This window comes from Nannobrachium achirus, assembly GCF_963921795.1.
Source record: "Nannobrachium achirus genome assembly, chromosome: 5".
Taxonomy (NCBI): Eukaryota; Metazoa; Chordata; class Actinopteri; order Myctophiformes; family Myctophidae; genus Nannobrachium; species Nannobrachium achirus.
Genome location: NC_137814.1, coordinates 17,753,447 through 17,768,106, shown reverse-complemented (window position 1 = coordinate 17,768,106; position 14,660 = coordinate 17,753,447). Strand labels below are relative to the sequence as shown.

The 14,660-nt window shown below is 41.6% G+C and overlaps 1 protein-coding gene across 3 annotated transcripts in view; it reads right to left on the bottom strand.

Moving 5' to 3' along the window:
- Positions 1-1,221: 1,221 nt before the first annotated feature.
- fggy (FGGY carbohydrate kinase domain containing) overlaps positions 1,222-14,660 on the bottom strand; it is a 42,125-nt gene continuing 28,686 nt past the window's right edge. For all 3 annotated transcript variants that reach the window (XM_080725167.1, XM_080725166.1, XM_080725168.1), the window contains exons 11-16: positions 13,219-13,372; positions 9,858-9,932; positions 8,986-9,106; positions 7,011-7,105; positions 3,858-3,919; positions 1,222-2,682 (exon numbers count right to left, since the gene is read on the bottom strand). In XM_080725167.1, coding sequence (XP_080581293.1) covers positions 2,601-2,682; positions 3,858-3,919; positions 7,011-7,105; positions 8,986-9,106; positions 9,858-9,932; positions 13,219-13,372 — 589 coding nt within the window. In that variant the 3' untranslated portion in view covers positions 1,222-2,600. The remainder of the gene's footprint in view (positions 2,683-3,857; positions 3,920-7,010; positions 7,106-8,985; positions 9,107-9,857; positions 9,933-13,218; positions 13,373-14,660) is intronic.

Here is a 14,660-nt window from a genome sequence, read left to right as displayed (position 1 = left end):
TTTTGGAAAGGTTTTGGAAATTCATTGGTAAAAATGTGTGGGAACCCTGGCCAGAAAAAGTGACTGCTTACATTGTGGTCGCGATGCGGTTGAGGTTGTAGATCTAGGTGAAGTGGCCTGTTCCCATCATCCCCAAAGTCTCTGACTGTATCACAGTGAAGTGGGCTGTTCCCATCTCCTGTGTCACAGTCGGTGGGGCTGTTTCCATCATCCCTAGAGCAGGAGTTCCCAAACGTATTTGTCTCAGGGCACCCCATAAATATTTTTTTAATCCGAGGCACCCCTACATTATCATTTTCACTCCCAGCACCTTATATTTATAGCATATCGTTGTTGTCGGGTGGAACTTTAAACCTTGCCTGTCCAAAACCGTTCGTTTTGTATTTATCATCTAAAAAATGTACTAAACTAGTGAAATCAGCAGATCTACAAGCACACAACTTGTGTGCTTGTAGATCGGCTGTTTTCACTAGTTTGGTGCGACGGTCTTGTATGATGAAGCAGGGCTTTACTTTACCAAAAGACGTACACATTTGAAACTTGGAGATACGAGGTTTCTGCCCGACAGTGACAATATCTTGGTGATTATGTTGCGAGGAAAACGTTGAGATAATAGCCATTTTGGTTAGAACTGACAGAAAATAACTTTGTACTTCAAGTTTAAAATGACATTAAATAGTGTCCAAATAAATTCCATATATCATCAAATTATCTCACGGCACCCCTGGACGCATGTCACGGCACCCCAGGGTGCCCCGTCAAAAAACCCCTGCCCTAGAGTCTGCTGTATCACAGTCAGTGGGGCTGTTCCCATCATCTCTAGAGTCTGCTGTGTCACAGTCAGTGGGGCTGTTCCCATCATCTCTAGAGTCTGCTGTGTCACAGTCAGTGGGGCTGTTCCCATCATCCCTAGAGTCTGCTGTATCACAGTCAGTGGGGCTGTTGCCATCATCTCTAGAGTCTGCTGTGTCACAGTCAGTGGGGCTGTTCCCACCATCTCTAGAGTCTGCTGTGTCACAGTCAGTGGGGCTGTTCCCATCATCTCTAGAGTCTGCTGTGTCACAGTCAGTGGGGCTGTTCCCACCATCTCTAGAGTCTGCTGTGTCACGGTCAGTGGCCTCTTCCCAGTTCTGCCTCAGATCAAAGGCAGTATAATCTCTTTACCCAGTAAGAGGAACGCCGAATCCCACACAGCTGAGGTAACAGGCCAGCCTCTGTGCTAATTAACCAACCTGAGGTCTATTCCACTAACGCCTTATGAATCAGTAGTTCTCACACTTTCACGATAGCAGTTGTACAAACTCTCGTATATCTGTTCATTTTGAAATAGCCAACGCAAAAATCTAAACTGACACAGATGCTTTCCTGGTTTTAGTGGGTGAATAGACAGAGGAATAGAGTATTTATTTATTTATTCAACATTTTATTCAGCATCCTTTTGAATAATAACACAGATCTTCTCTGAACTGTTAATGCACTGTTATTGGATATGTATCCAGTGACACAATGCAATGCATTATATATTGTGTACATATACAATACGTGTACGTAACTATGCCACAGTCCTAGCTTGGCTAATAGGCTGCCAAATGATTAAAGAATTTATTAGAAGTTTGCACTCCCTGCCTCTCTGAAATCAGGCTACCACAGTCCAGGAATCCAAATGAGACATGCTTCCACAATCTAGCATTCAAGAAAGCAATCTGAAGTCCCTGGCTTTCTTTATTGGTAATAGATTATACCAGAATTGGTTACACAGTACTTCTGTGACTCCAGAGGTTATTTTTGCAATTTCTGCAAACGCTCTGTCAAACAACTCATTGTTAAATACAGTATACTGTATACAGGTAGATTTGATATGTTACAGCCATTGATTCCGTCTTAATGCTGAACAAACATTTTTAGCCCTTTGGAACCTGTCTTAACTCACAAATATGCAGAGGAAGATTATTTTACCTAAGGGTACATGTTGAACACAAAACATTTATTTGTTAATGATTTGTTTAGGGGCTTTTATGCCTATATTGATAGGACAGTAGACTGACAGGAAATGGGGTCAGAGATGGGGAGCGACACACAGCAAACGTCGTCGGGATCGGGATTCGAACCCGCGACATGCTGTCAGGCATCAGAGCCTATGTGGTATGCGCCTGGACCGCTAGGCCAGCGGATGCCCCCAACACAAAACATTTTAGCTCCCTTCGGAACCGGTCTTAACTCAGTTAACTCAAAAGCTGAGTGATTAAATGTTCTACAGTAGGGTAGGCCTACATATTGAATAATGTAATGTTTCCGTCCTTTGCCTTCTGTCCTGGCTTCTATAGCTTCAAGCCCGGTTCATACTTGTTCGCACAGCGACGGTCACTCACGTGCTGAAAATAGCCAGCCTACAAGCTCACAAGGCGTTGCAGGAGCGACGCATTGTGAGCTTGTAGGTTAGCTCTTTTCGGCGCACGCGGCAGGAGCATAAATTACTCTTCGGGCGTGTGGACTCCATGGCCGTTTCTCAACACCCAAACTTCTGAGGTTTCTGATTTGCTTCCTTGGTAGTTCTCTGTACATACTGTAGACCTGACAAGGTGTTCGCCAGCAGCGGGCTTTCATGAGTCATTCATGAGGGCCCTGTACTCCCTCTGGTGGTCACACAGTGTCAGGAACACCTGGTACTTCTTGTCATAGAAGCTGAGGGCAAAGAGAGCGCATGACCAACTATTATACAATGCATTTAGGTCTAGAATTATTTAATACTTTAACTATTGAAAAATAGCAGATCTACAAGCTCGCAGCGCGGCTGCGAGCTTGTAGATCTGCTATTTTTTAAAGATCGTGATCTTTGAATATATCTAAAATGATATATAATTAATATGTTTTTTGTGATAATGGGGATATACGAAGCATTGTTAAAACATTTTCTTGATTCATACAATGAATGCTTGTAAAAAAAAAACAATAAACAAAAGTTTAAAAAAAATTAAAAAAAAGCGAACATTTGTAACTCAGATATTTGCTTCTGGGGGGTCCCTGGAACAACATATTTTGAGATGGAGGTCTGTGGCCAAATACATGTAATTTTGGGGGTCCTTGACATGAAAAAGTTTGAGAACCACTGATTTAGAGGAAGGATTTAGAAGACATTTATAGACTCGGGTCAAAAATATTCAAAGACTTGCACAAATGTTCACGATAAAAAAGAAAAAGAAAAAAAAGGCAGATCTACAAGCTTGCAGCGCGGCACTCGGGTGCCACGCCGTGAGCTTGTATATCTGCTATTTTTTTTTATAGTTAAAGCATAAAATAATGGTTAAAGTGGTTCAAATCCAAAGTGACACAGATTTGTGTTCAGGTCTAAATGGGTACTACACTAGTGTCAACCTAAACTACTGCAAATACAGAAAGATACAAAATAATAACATTTTTCTAGCTTGTGAACGGTCTTAAAATGGAATGGTGTTCACTTATCGTCATCATTGTAGAAAGGAGAGAATGCTAAATTAACAGAGCATTATGTTTAATTCTTATTAATGAGAATTAATTGAATACATTTCAAAGACATTCCATTTCCCATGTTTGTATTACCTTTTTTTAATTACCGTTCCTAAATAAATATTTTAGAAAAATGGGTTTGTATATGTGTGTGTGTGTGTGTGTGTGTGTGTGTGTGTTTAAATATTGCACATTTAAAGCACTGTGAACAATAAATAACAATACATTGCCATTACTGTAAAGTATTAGCCTGTATTTTGGTTGTAACAAACCATTCATTATTCAATAACAAATCATTTTGAAATATGAAAATCGATATTGGAAAATGGCATGAAAAAAAAAACATCCCTAGATGAAATCCATTGCTAACTCACCTCTGTAGTTCATGATCAGGTTGGATAACTTTCCCCACTTTAGCCATTTTCTCCATTGCCTCCTATTGTACACACACGTGCACACGCACACGCACACGCGCACGCACACACACACACACACACACACACACACACACACACACACACACACACAGTAAGTAACTTCAGGGCGACATGCCCTGATGCCAGTGATGTATATATCGGACCAGTTACCCATATATTGAGACCCCTGGTACCTTTTATATGGTGATCCATATATGGTACATCCCTTTTATGCCCATAGATGGAGATCACTGTCTGAACCAGCCACACAGATATGGCATTCCCATATGAAGTTAGATATGGGCTTAATATTGATGACATCAGGGATCTCCATGTATGGCTGGGCATAAAAGGGATTGTGGTTCCCATGACATCACAACATACAATCCCTTTGATGTCCATACATGGAGATCCCTATCTGAACCAGCCAAACAGATATGGGCCATGTCTTGGCCATCTGGCCAGTGGTGTATATTGTATATCGATGACATCAGGGATCTTCATATATGGGCATGAAAGGGATTCTGGAGAATACCCATATATGGACTTTTACATAGGTGATGTCACCTGTGATATCACCTGTGATGTCACAGTGATGTGTCAAGTGAACCACAGTGTCAGGCGTGAACTTCAGAGATACACGGATACGTGGACAAGATGTGCCGGTCACTGCCGGATGCGTCATCACAGTGACATCAGAGCATGATGTCAGAGCAGCAAACCCATAGACCGTACACACACACAGAGGCAAGCTGTGACATTTCTCTAAAGTTTTTTTGGGGGGGGCTTTTTATGCCTTTATTTGATAGGATAGTAAACTGACAGGAAATGGGGAGAAAGATGGGGAGTGACATGTGGCAAAGGTCGTCCGGATCGGGAATCGAACCGGCGACGCCAGCAGGCATCATAGCCCAGTATGTGGTATGCGCCTTGACCACTAGGCCAGTGGGCACCCCAAGCTGTGACATTTCTCATGGTAAACTGCGACCTTCGGTCACAATAAAGCACATTCAGCTTCAGAACAGGAGAAATCACCAGTGGTTATGTGTTGTGTTGGGAGTGGGAGTGTATATGACTCGGTGCAGTGGCTCTCTGCTGTCTGAAGCCTGTCACGCACTGAAAACCACTGATCTACAAGCTGCTGCTCGTCGTGCCCAGAACTAGCAAGTAAAGCAAGAAAAGCCTGTGCCTTTGCGGCCGCTGCCCCCAGGCTCTGGGACAGCCTGCCCCCCACTTTAGATCTGCCCAGTCCATCGAGGTGTCTTTATGTCTTTACATTTAGGCCTAGAATTATTGAATGCTTTAACTATTGGAAAATAGCAGATATAGATTTGCAAATCTTTGAATATTATGTATTTTTAAAGCGAAAACTTTGCTTCTGGGTGGTCCCTGGAACTAAATATTTTGAGATGGGGGTCCGTGGCCAAATACATATCATTTTGGGGGTCCTTCACAACGAAAGGTTTGAGAACCACTGACATAGAAACAGGTTTTTCAAAAAACCTTAGAAGGATTCAAAAGACACTTCGGGTCAGAATTCAAATTTTAACAATTTTTTCAAAAATAGCAGATCTACAAAGCTTGCAGCGCAGCACTCGGAGCCACGCTGCGAGCTTGTAAATCTATTTTTCAATAGTTAAAGCATAAAATAATAACACGCAAAAATGCGTACCCGGTCTAAATGGCTTCAGACTCACTTATGTATTTTTTTTACTCACACCCGAGCCTCTCTTATTAATTAAGGTTCAGTGCGTATGTGGACACACATGCATACAATCATGTACAGTATACTGTATGCTTCTTATGCTTTGATTGTTTGTTCTCATCCCGTGCAGCACTTTGGTCAATCTCGGTTGTTTTGAATGTGCTTTATAAATAACGTGTGATTTATTTTGAGCTTGTATAGATCTGCCGTTTTTGCTGTGCGACAGCGACGCGCAACTAAGTACAAATTAGGCTTAAATGTGTATTGAACCAATCAGCTCACTGTGTGCAGAAGCTCCAGCAGAGATCGGAGACAGCAGCAACTGTGCAGACAGTTATGTCTGGAGAGGGGCCGACAGGTGCACCCTAGTCCAAACAATAACGTGCATTCTTATTTTTAGCATGTCTGGCTTAAGGACTCGCCGCTCCCCCTTTTTTGCACTGTAGACGGTGCCAGCCAGATGCCAGCGAGGGATTACATGTGTTGAGTGACCTAATGACAGATTTCATGAAAAGCGGGCCCTCACTAAAGCCCAAACTTCCATCGCAATAAAGAATCGCACTGAACTGGGCACCACAAAGTAATCGCTCTTATTTCGGGGTTGTGCTCCTCGCTTTTCATTATATGACTAATGACATAGTCGTCATCACATCTTAATCTTACACACACACAAGCACACACTTTATTGAAATATTTAACAAGCACACTACCCTTTCCAGTTCTACCACATAACAGCAGGGGGTAGCATAGAGTCAGGAATCACTGGAGCAGCTTCACAGTGAGTGAGTGTGTGTGTGTGTGTGTGTGTGTGTGTGTGTGTGTGTGTGTGTGTGTGTGTGTGTGTGTGTGTGTGTGTGTGTGTGTGTGTGTGTGTGTGTGTGTGTGTGTGTGTGTGTGTGCGCGCGCGTGTGCGTGCGCGTGCGCAGGCCAGGGATGTCACAACAAATTCTGGCCCATGGGTACAAGGATTCACTGTGGGCCCCCGAGCTTGTAGATCTGCTATTCTCTGAATAATTCAAATCCTTCTGGTTTTTTGAAAAACCTATGTTTCTATGTCAGTGGTGCTCAACCTTTTTCATGTGAAGGACCCCCAAAATGATATGTATTTGGCCACGGACCCCCATCTCAAAATATTTAGTTCCAGGGACCCCCCAGAAGTAAAATTTGAGTTACAAATGTTCGCTTAAAAAATACATATACAGTATTCAAAGATTTGCACACATTTTCATGACTTTTCAAAAATAGCTAAAGTATAAAATAATTAAGGCCCCTCCACCTTGGGCGCTAGTAACTCAGTCCCACTTTCCCCACCTTGTGACGCCCCTGTGTGTGTGTGTGTGTGTGTGTGTGTGTGTGTGTGTGTGTGTGTGTGTGTGTGTGTGTGTGTGCGTGCACGTAGACTCCACCTGTACGGTGCAGTAATCCTTGGATGCACAGGCCCCCAGGATGGCTGCTCCAACCAACACAGCCTCCGTCTGGGCACTCAGAACATGAGGCAGCCCTGGAAGTGCACAAGCAAAAACCCAGAATCAAAACATTTTTTTTATCTTTACTAGGGCATTCACCAAATATTCGAATATTCGAATATCAAAGTCACTATTCGACGTTGTTCACCGAAGTCGAATATTCGCTTTATTTATTTATTTTTATTGTTTTCTCTTTTTCTTTTTTTTTTGAATAATATGTTTATTAAATTTTTAGACATACATTATTTAGACAATAACAACACTGTACAAGAAAATGAAAGAGACAAACAAACTGGAACAACAAAAACAAAAATATAAATCATAAGCTCAGGCAATAACATGTAGAATGGAAAATTGTATACTTGATGAGCGAAGCAATCAATCCCCAGCCCCCCCACGACCCCCTCAGAATGGAGAGGGCAGGCGCCCGACCCAAATCGGAACTAGATACACTGAGCACAGTTCAGCATCAATCGGGAAACTTCAAGACAAGTAAAACAGCGACAGATAAAAGTCAAGGCCGACAGGGGAACCCTTTAAGCACAGCAGCAGATAGCGTGGGCCCGATGAATCTTAAGTAGGGGTCCCAGATTTTATAAAAGGCATCTATCTTAGAGTGTAACATACATGTTATGTATTCACAAGGAATACAATCCATTATAATATTGTGCCATGATTTTTTGGAAGGAGCAACATCCTTGATCCAAAATAGGAGAATATTCTTCCTGGCAGCAAACGTTAACACATTGAATAGCCTCTTATGATTGGCATTGTTTTCTCTTTAAAATATATATAGTTTATAAAGCTTGGCTATATAGGAAGTCATAAGAATGAGTTGTCAATGGCCCTGGTGGATGAACTTTTTAATGCTTTATACCAGGGGTTCTCAAAACCTTTTAGGCAGTGACCCCCAAAATAAACATATTTGAACTGGGGACCCCCAACCTGACAAGCACTTGGAACTGTAGGTATTACATTTAATGTGACTCGGTTCTGCAGATAAATATTGTGAAAATAGCCGATCTACATGCTCACAACGCCTCACAACGCAGTCTACTGTCCTATCAAGTCTACACAGTCTACTGTCCTATCAATAAAGGCATAAAAGCCCAATAACAAACTCTTAAAAAAAAAGAACCAGGGACTCTGCACAGAGCATTGTACACATGTGGTATGCGCCCTCCACATTACACAAGTTTAAATGTTGACAGATCACAAAATAATTTAATGCTTTAACTATTGAAAAATAGCAGATTGTAGATCTGCTATTTTATTTTTTAACATGATTTTTTGCAAGTCTTTGAATATATCTTTTTAAAAGCTCAAATTATTTGCTTCAACATATTTTGAGTATTTTCAGATGGGGGTCCACAGCCAAATACATGTACATTTGGGGGGTCCTTGACATGAAAAAGTTTGAGAACCACCGATTTAGAAGAAGGATTATGGAATCGGGTAAAACATAATTCAAAGATCTTTCAAAAATAGCAGATCTGGGGCGCCTGGTGGCCTAGTGGACCAGGCGCATACCATATAGGCATTGCCATTTCGGCATCAATGCCTGTCGGCGTCGCCGGTTCGATTCCCGATCCGGGCGACCTTTGCCGCGTGTCACTCCCTGTCTCTCCCCCATTTCCTGTCAGTCTACTGTCCTATCCAATAAAGGCAAAAAGCCCAAAAACAAATCTTTAAAAAAATAAAAAAATAAATAGCAGATCTACAAGCTTGCAGCGCGGCACTCGTTGCCGCGCTGCAAGCTTGTAGATCTGCTACATGTTAATAGTTAAAGCATAAAATAATCGTTAAAGCGGTTCAAATCTGTTAAGTGACACAGATTTGCGTTCGAGTAAAAAAAAAAAGGCTTTTAAAAACAGATTCAAAACTTCTACTGAAGTCACCCACCCACGTCTCGTACCTGTGGCGTTGGCGTGGACCTGCACGAACAGGGGGTTTTTGCTCAAGCCTCCGCACAGGAAGAGCGTGTTGATGTCATGTCCTGCTCCTTTCATGGCCTCCAGAATGTGCCGTGTGCCCAGCTGAAACCAGAGAAGAAGAGACATGAAAGAGAGGGTTACAAACACGAAACACTACACAGCCTGTCATTATGGGCCGGCGTGATGTAAGAACGGGCAGGGGCGTCACAAGGGGGGGGGGGGGGGGGGGGAAGTGGGACTGAGTTACTAGGGCCCAAGGTGGAGGGAGGGGGCCTTAGTTATTTTATACTCTGTAGCTATTGAAAAATAGCAGATATACAAGCTCACAGCGCGGCACCGCGTAGATCTGCTATTTCTTTTTTTAAAAGGAGTGCAAATCTTTGAATAAATGTATTTTTTATTTGTAACTCAAATTTTGCTTCTGGGGTGTCCCTGGAACTAGATATTTTGAGATGGGGGTCCGCGGCCAAATACATATCATTTTTTGGGTCCTTCACATGAAGAAGTTTGAGCACCACTGATATAGAAACATGGGTTTTTCAAAAGACCTTAGAAGGATTTGAAATATTCAAAGACTTGCACAAATTTTGACAGGTTTTTCAAAAATAGCAGACCTACAAGCTTGCAGCGCGGCACTCAACCTGGTGCAGCGCTGTGAGCTTGTAGATCTGCTATCTGCTAAACCCCCTCCCTCTATGAAGAACATTCATGGGGGGCCCACAGCGTGAATCCTTGTACCCGCCCGGGGCCCAGAATTTGGTGTGACGCCCCTGGGGACAGGTAATGGCACAGGAGGTGTTAAGTGCAGTGTAATAAGCATGTAAGTCGAAACTGGGTGCACGTCAGAACTCACAGCCAGGGCCTGGATGGTGGCCAAATACAGCAGCGCCAGGTCATCTAAGGTTTGGGACAGCGTTAGGCCCACAACCTGCAAAAACAAACATTACTTCACACTGTGTCCTCCATGCCTGACATTCACACAAGGACTTTGTTGTTGACTTTTTGTTACTTTACTGCAGGGGTCTTCAACGTTTTCAGACCAAGGACCCCTTAGTTGAGAGAGAGATGAAGCAGGGACCCCCCATAACCTTAACATAGATTCCATATAGTTTCATTGTTTGACAGCACAATTGTCAGTGTATTTTGGATTCATATCAATTTGTGTTGTCAGATATTTAACCACTTGAACCTTCAATACTCAATAAACTTGACCTTTCAATGTACTTAATCTGCTCTTTCCCCCCTCTACACAAAAGCTCTTTGCCGAAAATAGCCGATCTACAAGCTCAAAACGCCTCGTAGCGCGAGGCGTTGTAAGCTTGTAGATCTGCTATTTTGGCTAAAGTTCTCCCAATATGGACACTAGGGTTCAAGTGGTTAATATAGCTATCACTCAAAGATTTGAAGGACCCCCTGTAGTAACTCTGAGGACCCCTTAGGGGTCCCGGACCCCCTGTTGAAGACCCATGCTTTACTGTATATCAGGGGTTCTCAAACCTCTTTAGTCCGTGACCCCCAAAATAAACATATTTGAACTGGGGACCCCCACCCTGACAAGCACTTGGAATTGTAGGTATTACATTTAATGTGACTCGTGCCGCAGATACATATTGTGAAAATAGCAGATCTACATGCTCACAACTAGATCGGCTATTTTCACAATGTTCGCCTAATTGCTTACTTAAAGGGATCCCTGGCAAATACGACAAATATGTCTTAATACATTATAATTGTCCTCTATAACTACAATGTAAAATTAAAAACACCTAAATTATTGTATTTCTTCTAGAAATAGCTAATCTTTCACTCAATAGGGGAAATGCCCGTTGCAAGTTGATGATGTCATAAATGTCATGTGTTATCTATCCCTATGGAATTTATGGCATGCATGTGCAAATAAAAACAAACGTAATACTTCCTATGGTTAATATGAAGTATCAAATCAATATTTCAAATGTGTTGGTGTTTTTATTTTTTGCACATGCATGCCATAAATTCCATAGGGATAGATCACACATGGTTTTATGACATCATCAACTTGCGACAGGCATTTCCCCTATTGAGTGAAAGATTAGTTATTTCTAGAAGAAATAAAATATTTAAGGTGTTTTTAATTTTACATTGTAGTTATACAGGTCAATTATAATGTATAAAGGCATATTTGTCATATTAGCCAGGGATCCTTTTAATATTTGACAGTTTGGCCAGTTTGGCATTAAACCGATCTCTAAAGTCCTTAAATTGTCACTTTATAAATGTGCAGATACCCTGTATAGTGTATAGACTTATACTGTGTGTTGTTTTGTATACCATTGAGTGAGAAAGAAAATGACATTAAACTAATCATCTGGAGACCCTGCAAAATAATTTGGTGACCCCACTTTTGAGAACCACTGCTGTAAATTGTAGTTTTCACTCCTAAAATCCTTTGACAGCTTTAGTTATTCGTTGCTTTGCGGATCTAGATTAATACAAAAATGTTGGCGAAAGTTTCTCAAATGTGTCGGTCAAATTGGCAGATTACCATCATTTGGAGAGCCGACGACTTAAATCTAAAGATCTAACCACGCTGGTTAAATATTTAGTGTCTGATGGGGGCGACCTGATAGCTGAGTAGTAGAGTCACAAACCCTGGTGTGATTCCCTGGGTTCGACCTGATAGCCAAGTAGTTAAGCCACAAACCCTGGTTCGATTCCCGGGCGACTGGACCATTGCTACAGGCCACTGCCCTACTCTGTCCGGGTTCCCTGTCTCTGTCCAATGTACCAAAAATAAAGGCAAAAAAAAAAAAAAAGTAAAGGGAGAATCTCTCCAAATAATCACAAAACAAAACACCAGCGTGGTAACAGCAGGAAATAGCATTGTGTTGTTAACAGCAAAATAGCGTGTGTTTGAGATAGAACTATTCTGATTACAACCATATTATTTCAGATAAACTGTATTCCAGCTAAATGCATTTGTTTTGAAGGTGTTGGACAAAGTGACTAAGAGTCATCAGGGACATAATCTGGTCAGTCAAGGTACAGTTTTTTTTACCAGCTATATTACCAAATATAATACCATCATGTTTGCTGTGCACCTTACCTGTAGGAAGCTAAATGGAAATAAATTACAACTTATAATACTTGCTTGGACTCATTTTCATTCCTGACATATGCGTAAGATTCACTACCTTGTGCCTCAGTGGCCTTAGGAGAGTTTGTTTTTATTGTTGTTTTGAGGACAAATAGCCACCACAACGACATGTATCTGTAAAACTTAAAGGGGGCCTATCACCCAAAGGGTTACAGTCACTTTAAGAATCATCTTAAAAAACAAGTTAACATTTTTATGATGTCATTGTGGGGATGCGCAATTATAAGCCAATCAAATTAATTGTCTGTATAGCCTGACTGTATGACTAGTTACTGTACTGGTCAGCTAGTTGTTGGGGGGCGAGGGGCAGATTACACTGTGACATGAGCTTCAGACTGTTTCAGACCGTTTTCAGAGAAGCTCATGTCACAGTGTAATCTGCCCCTCAACCCCTTTAGGTGAAAGTACCCGTTTAAGGAGTATACTGCACTATTTCTACAGAGCACAATCAGCAGGATGTTTCTGTGTACCTACATACCTACCTCCTTTCATGGTATTGTTAAACAAGCGTGATTGGCCTATTTCTCTTGCTTTCTGACCGCAGTGACACTCCTGTCCTAAGGCTAGTGTGATGAAGCCTTAGTGTGATTGAACAATCAGTCCCGGAAGCATCGAGGTATGTTCCGGCTAGACGGGCGGCTGTGTGAGTCATGTTAGACCAGTGGTTCCCAAACTTTTCAGCCCGTGGGCCGTGACCCAAAAGCGGAATTAGACAAGAATTAGCGGGCCCAAACAAGTGAAAACAGCAGATCGCCAACTCACGACGCGCCGCTTCGCGCCGCGTCGTGAGCTTGTCGATCGGCTGTTTTCACTACTTCTTAAACATTTGTGCTTTAATTTATGTAGTTTCTTTGATTTTTTCATGAAGTTAGGGAAAATACATCATTGAATTCGTTTTTTAACTCATTAAAAAAATGCTTTTTTGGGAATGTTTTTTTTTGAAAATATTTTGAATAATAATAATTAAAAAACAAAATGTAGGAAACAAAAAACAAAAGGATCCATAAATATCTGTCTGCAACCCACAAATGGGTCCTGACGCACTGTTTGGGAGGCAGTGTCTCCGGTGGGCCCTCACCGTGCCCTTCATGGTAGGGTCGGCCAGAGGAGACCTGTTTCCGTGGAAGTCTGGCCAGAGGTGCAGGTCGGAGCCCAGAAGGTCCACGGCACCACGGTCTGCCGTGGTCAAGGAGCGCAGGTGCTTGTTCAGGTAGCTGGAGATGCTCTCACCGCTGGTGTTTGGAAAAATGAGCATAAATGAATAAATGGGTCATTGGATGTACAGTATACGGTAGGGCATTCACCGAATATTCGAATATATCAAAGTCACTATTCGATGTTGTTCACCTAAGTTGAATATTCGCTTTTTTTATTCTTTATTTTATTTATTTCTTATTTAAAAATATATAATTTATATAATTTATAATTTATAAAGCTTGGCTAGATAGGAAGTCATGAGAATGAGTTGTCAATGCCCCTGGTGGATGAATTTGTTAATGCTTTATACCAGGGGTTCTCAAACCTTTTTAGGCCGTGACCCCCAAAATAAACATATTTGAACTGGGGACCCCCACCCTGACAAGCACTTGGAATTGTAGGTATTACATTTAACGTGACTCGGTTCCACAGATAAATATTGTGAAAATATCAAATCTACATGCTCACAACGCCTCGCTATTTTCAAAATGTTCACCTCTTGCTTACTTAATATTTGCATGTGAACGTGCTCCTCCTTAAAGCTTTAAACCAAATTAAGTACAAATTTTACTGTTACTGAATAGAAAACAGGCTACTTACTTTTATTTTCAACATGTTGACATAAAAACTGGACTTTTGATGTCAGTATTTTCTAGTCAAAATGTTGTTGTCGATTAAAGGGGGTACTTGGATTCAGCAATCAAGAAAGGTTTTGAGAACTACTGGTGTTGTTGCAGATATCCATAATTGTCCATAATGTCCATAATTACAACACCAGAGGCAGCGCCACAGATCACGTCCAACCCAGAGTCACCTCAAAGAAAGGGTCAAACTCGTTCTTCTGCTATACAACCAAAATGTGGAACGCCCTACCGAAGGTCTTAAAGGAGTGTGGATCACTAGCATCCTTTAATGGGGAAGACCACCCATTTTCAATATTGAACTATGTCATTAATATACCTTAGAGTTGTGTGGAAATAAAAACAAAGTTCCCCCTCTTCTGTGTTGCCTAGAACTGGAGGATTGATTTGGGGGTTTGTATTGCAAATCACAATGTGATGACATCACACATTGTACTTTACAATGGAAATAATCTTAGTCTTTTCTAGGATCTCCTTTTAGTAGACCTTGTACCAGTGAACTGTACCGTCATTAAACTGTACTTTTTCCTATGCAAACTTCTAATAAAGTCTTCAATCAATCAATTCCTGGTTACGCTGTGTAGTACCTGCATTTACATCTGAGGGAGGCAATAAAAGCCTCTCCTTTTTTGGCCCCTGGTCATGGAATGACCTTCAGTCCAGATTCAAATTGGCTGTGTTA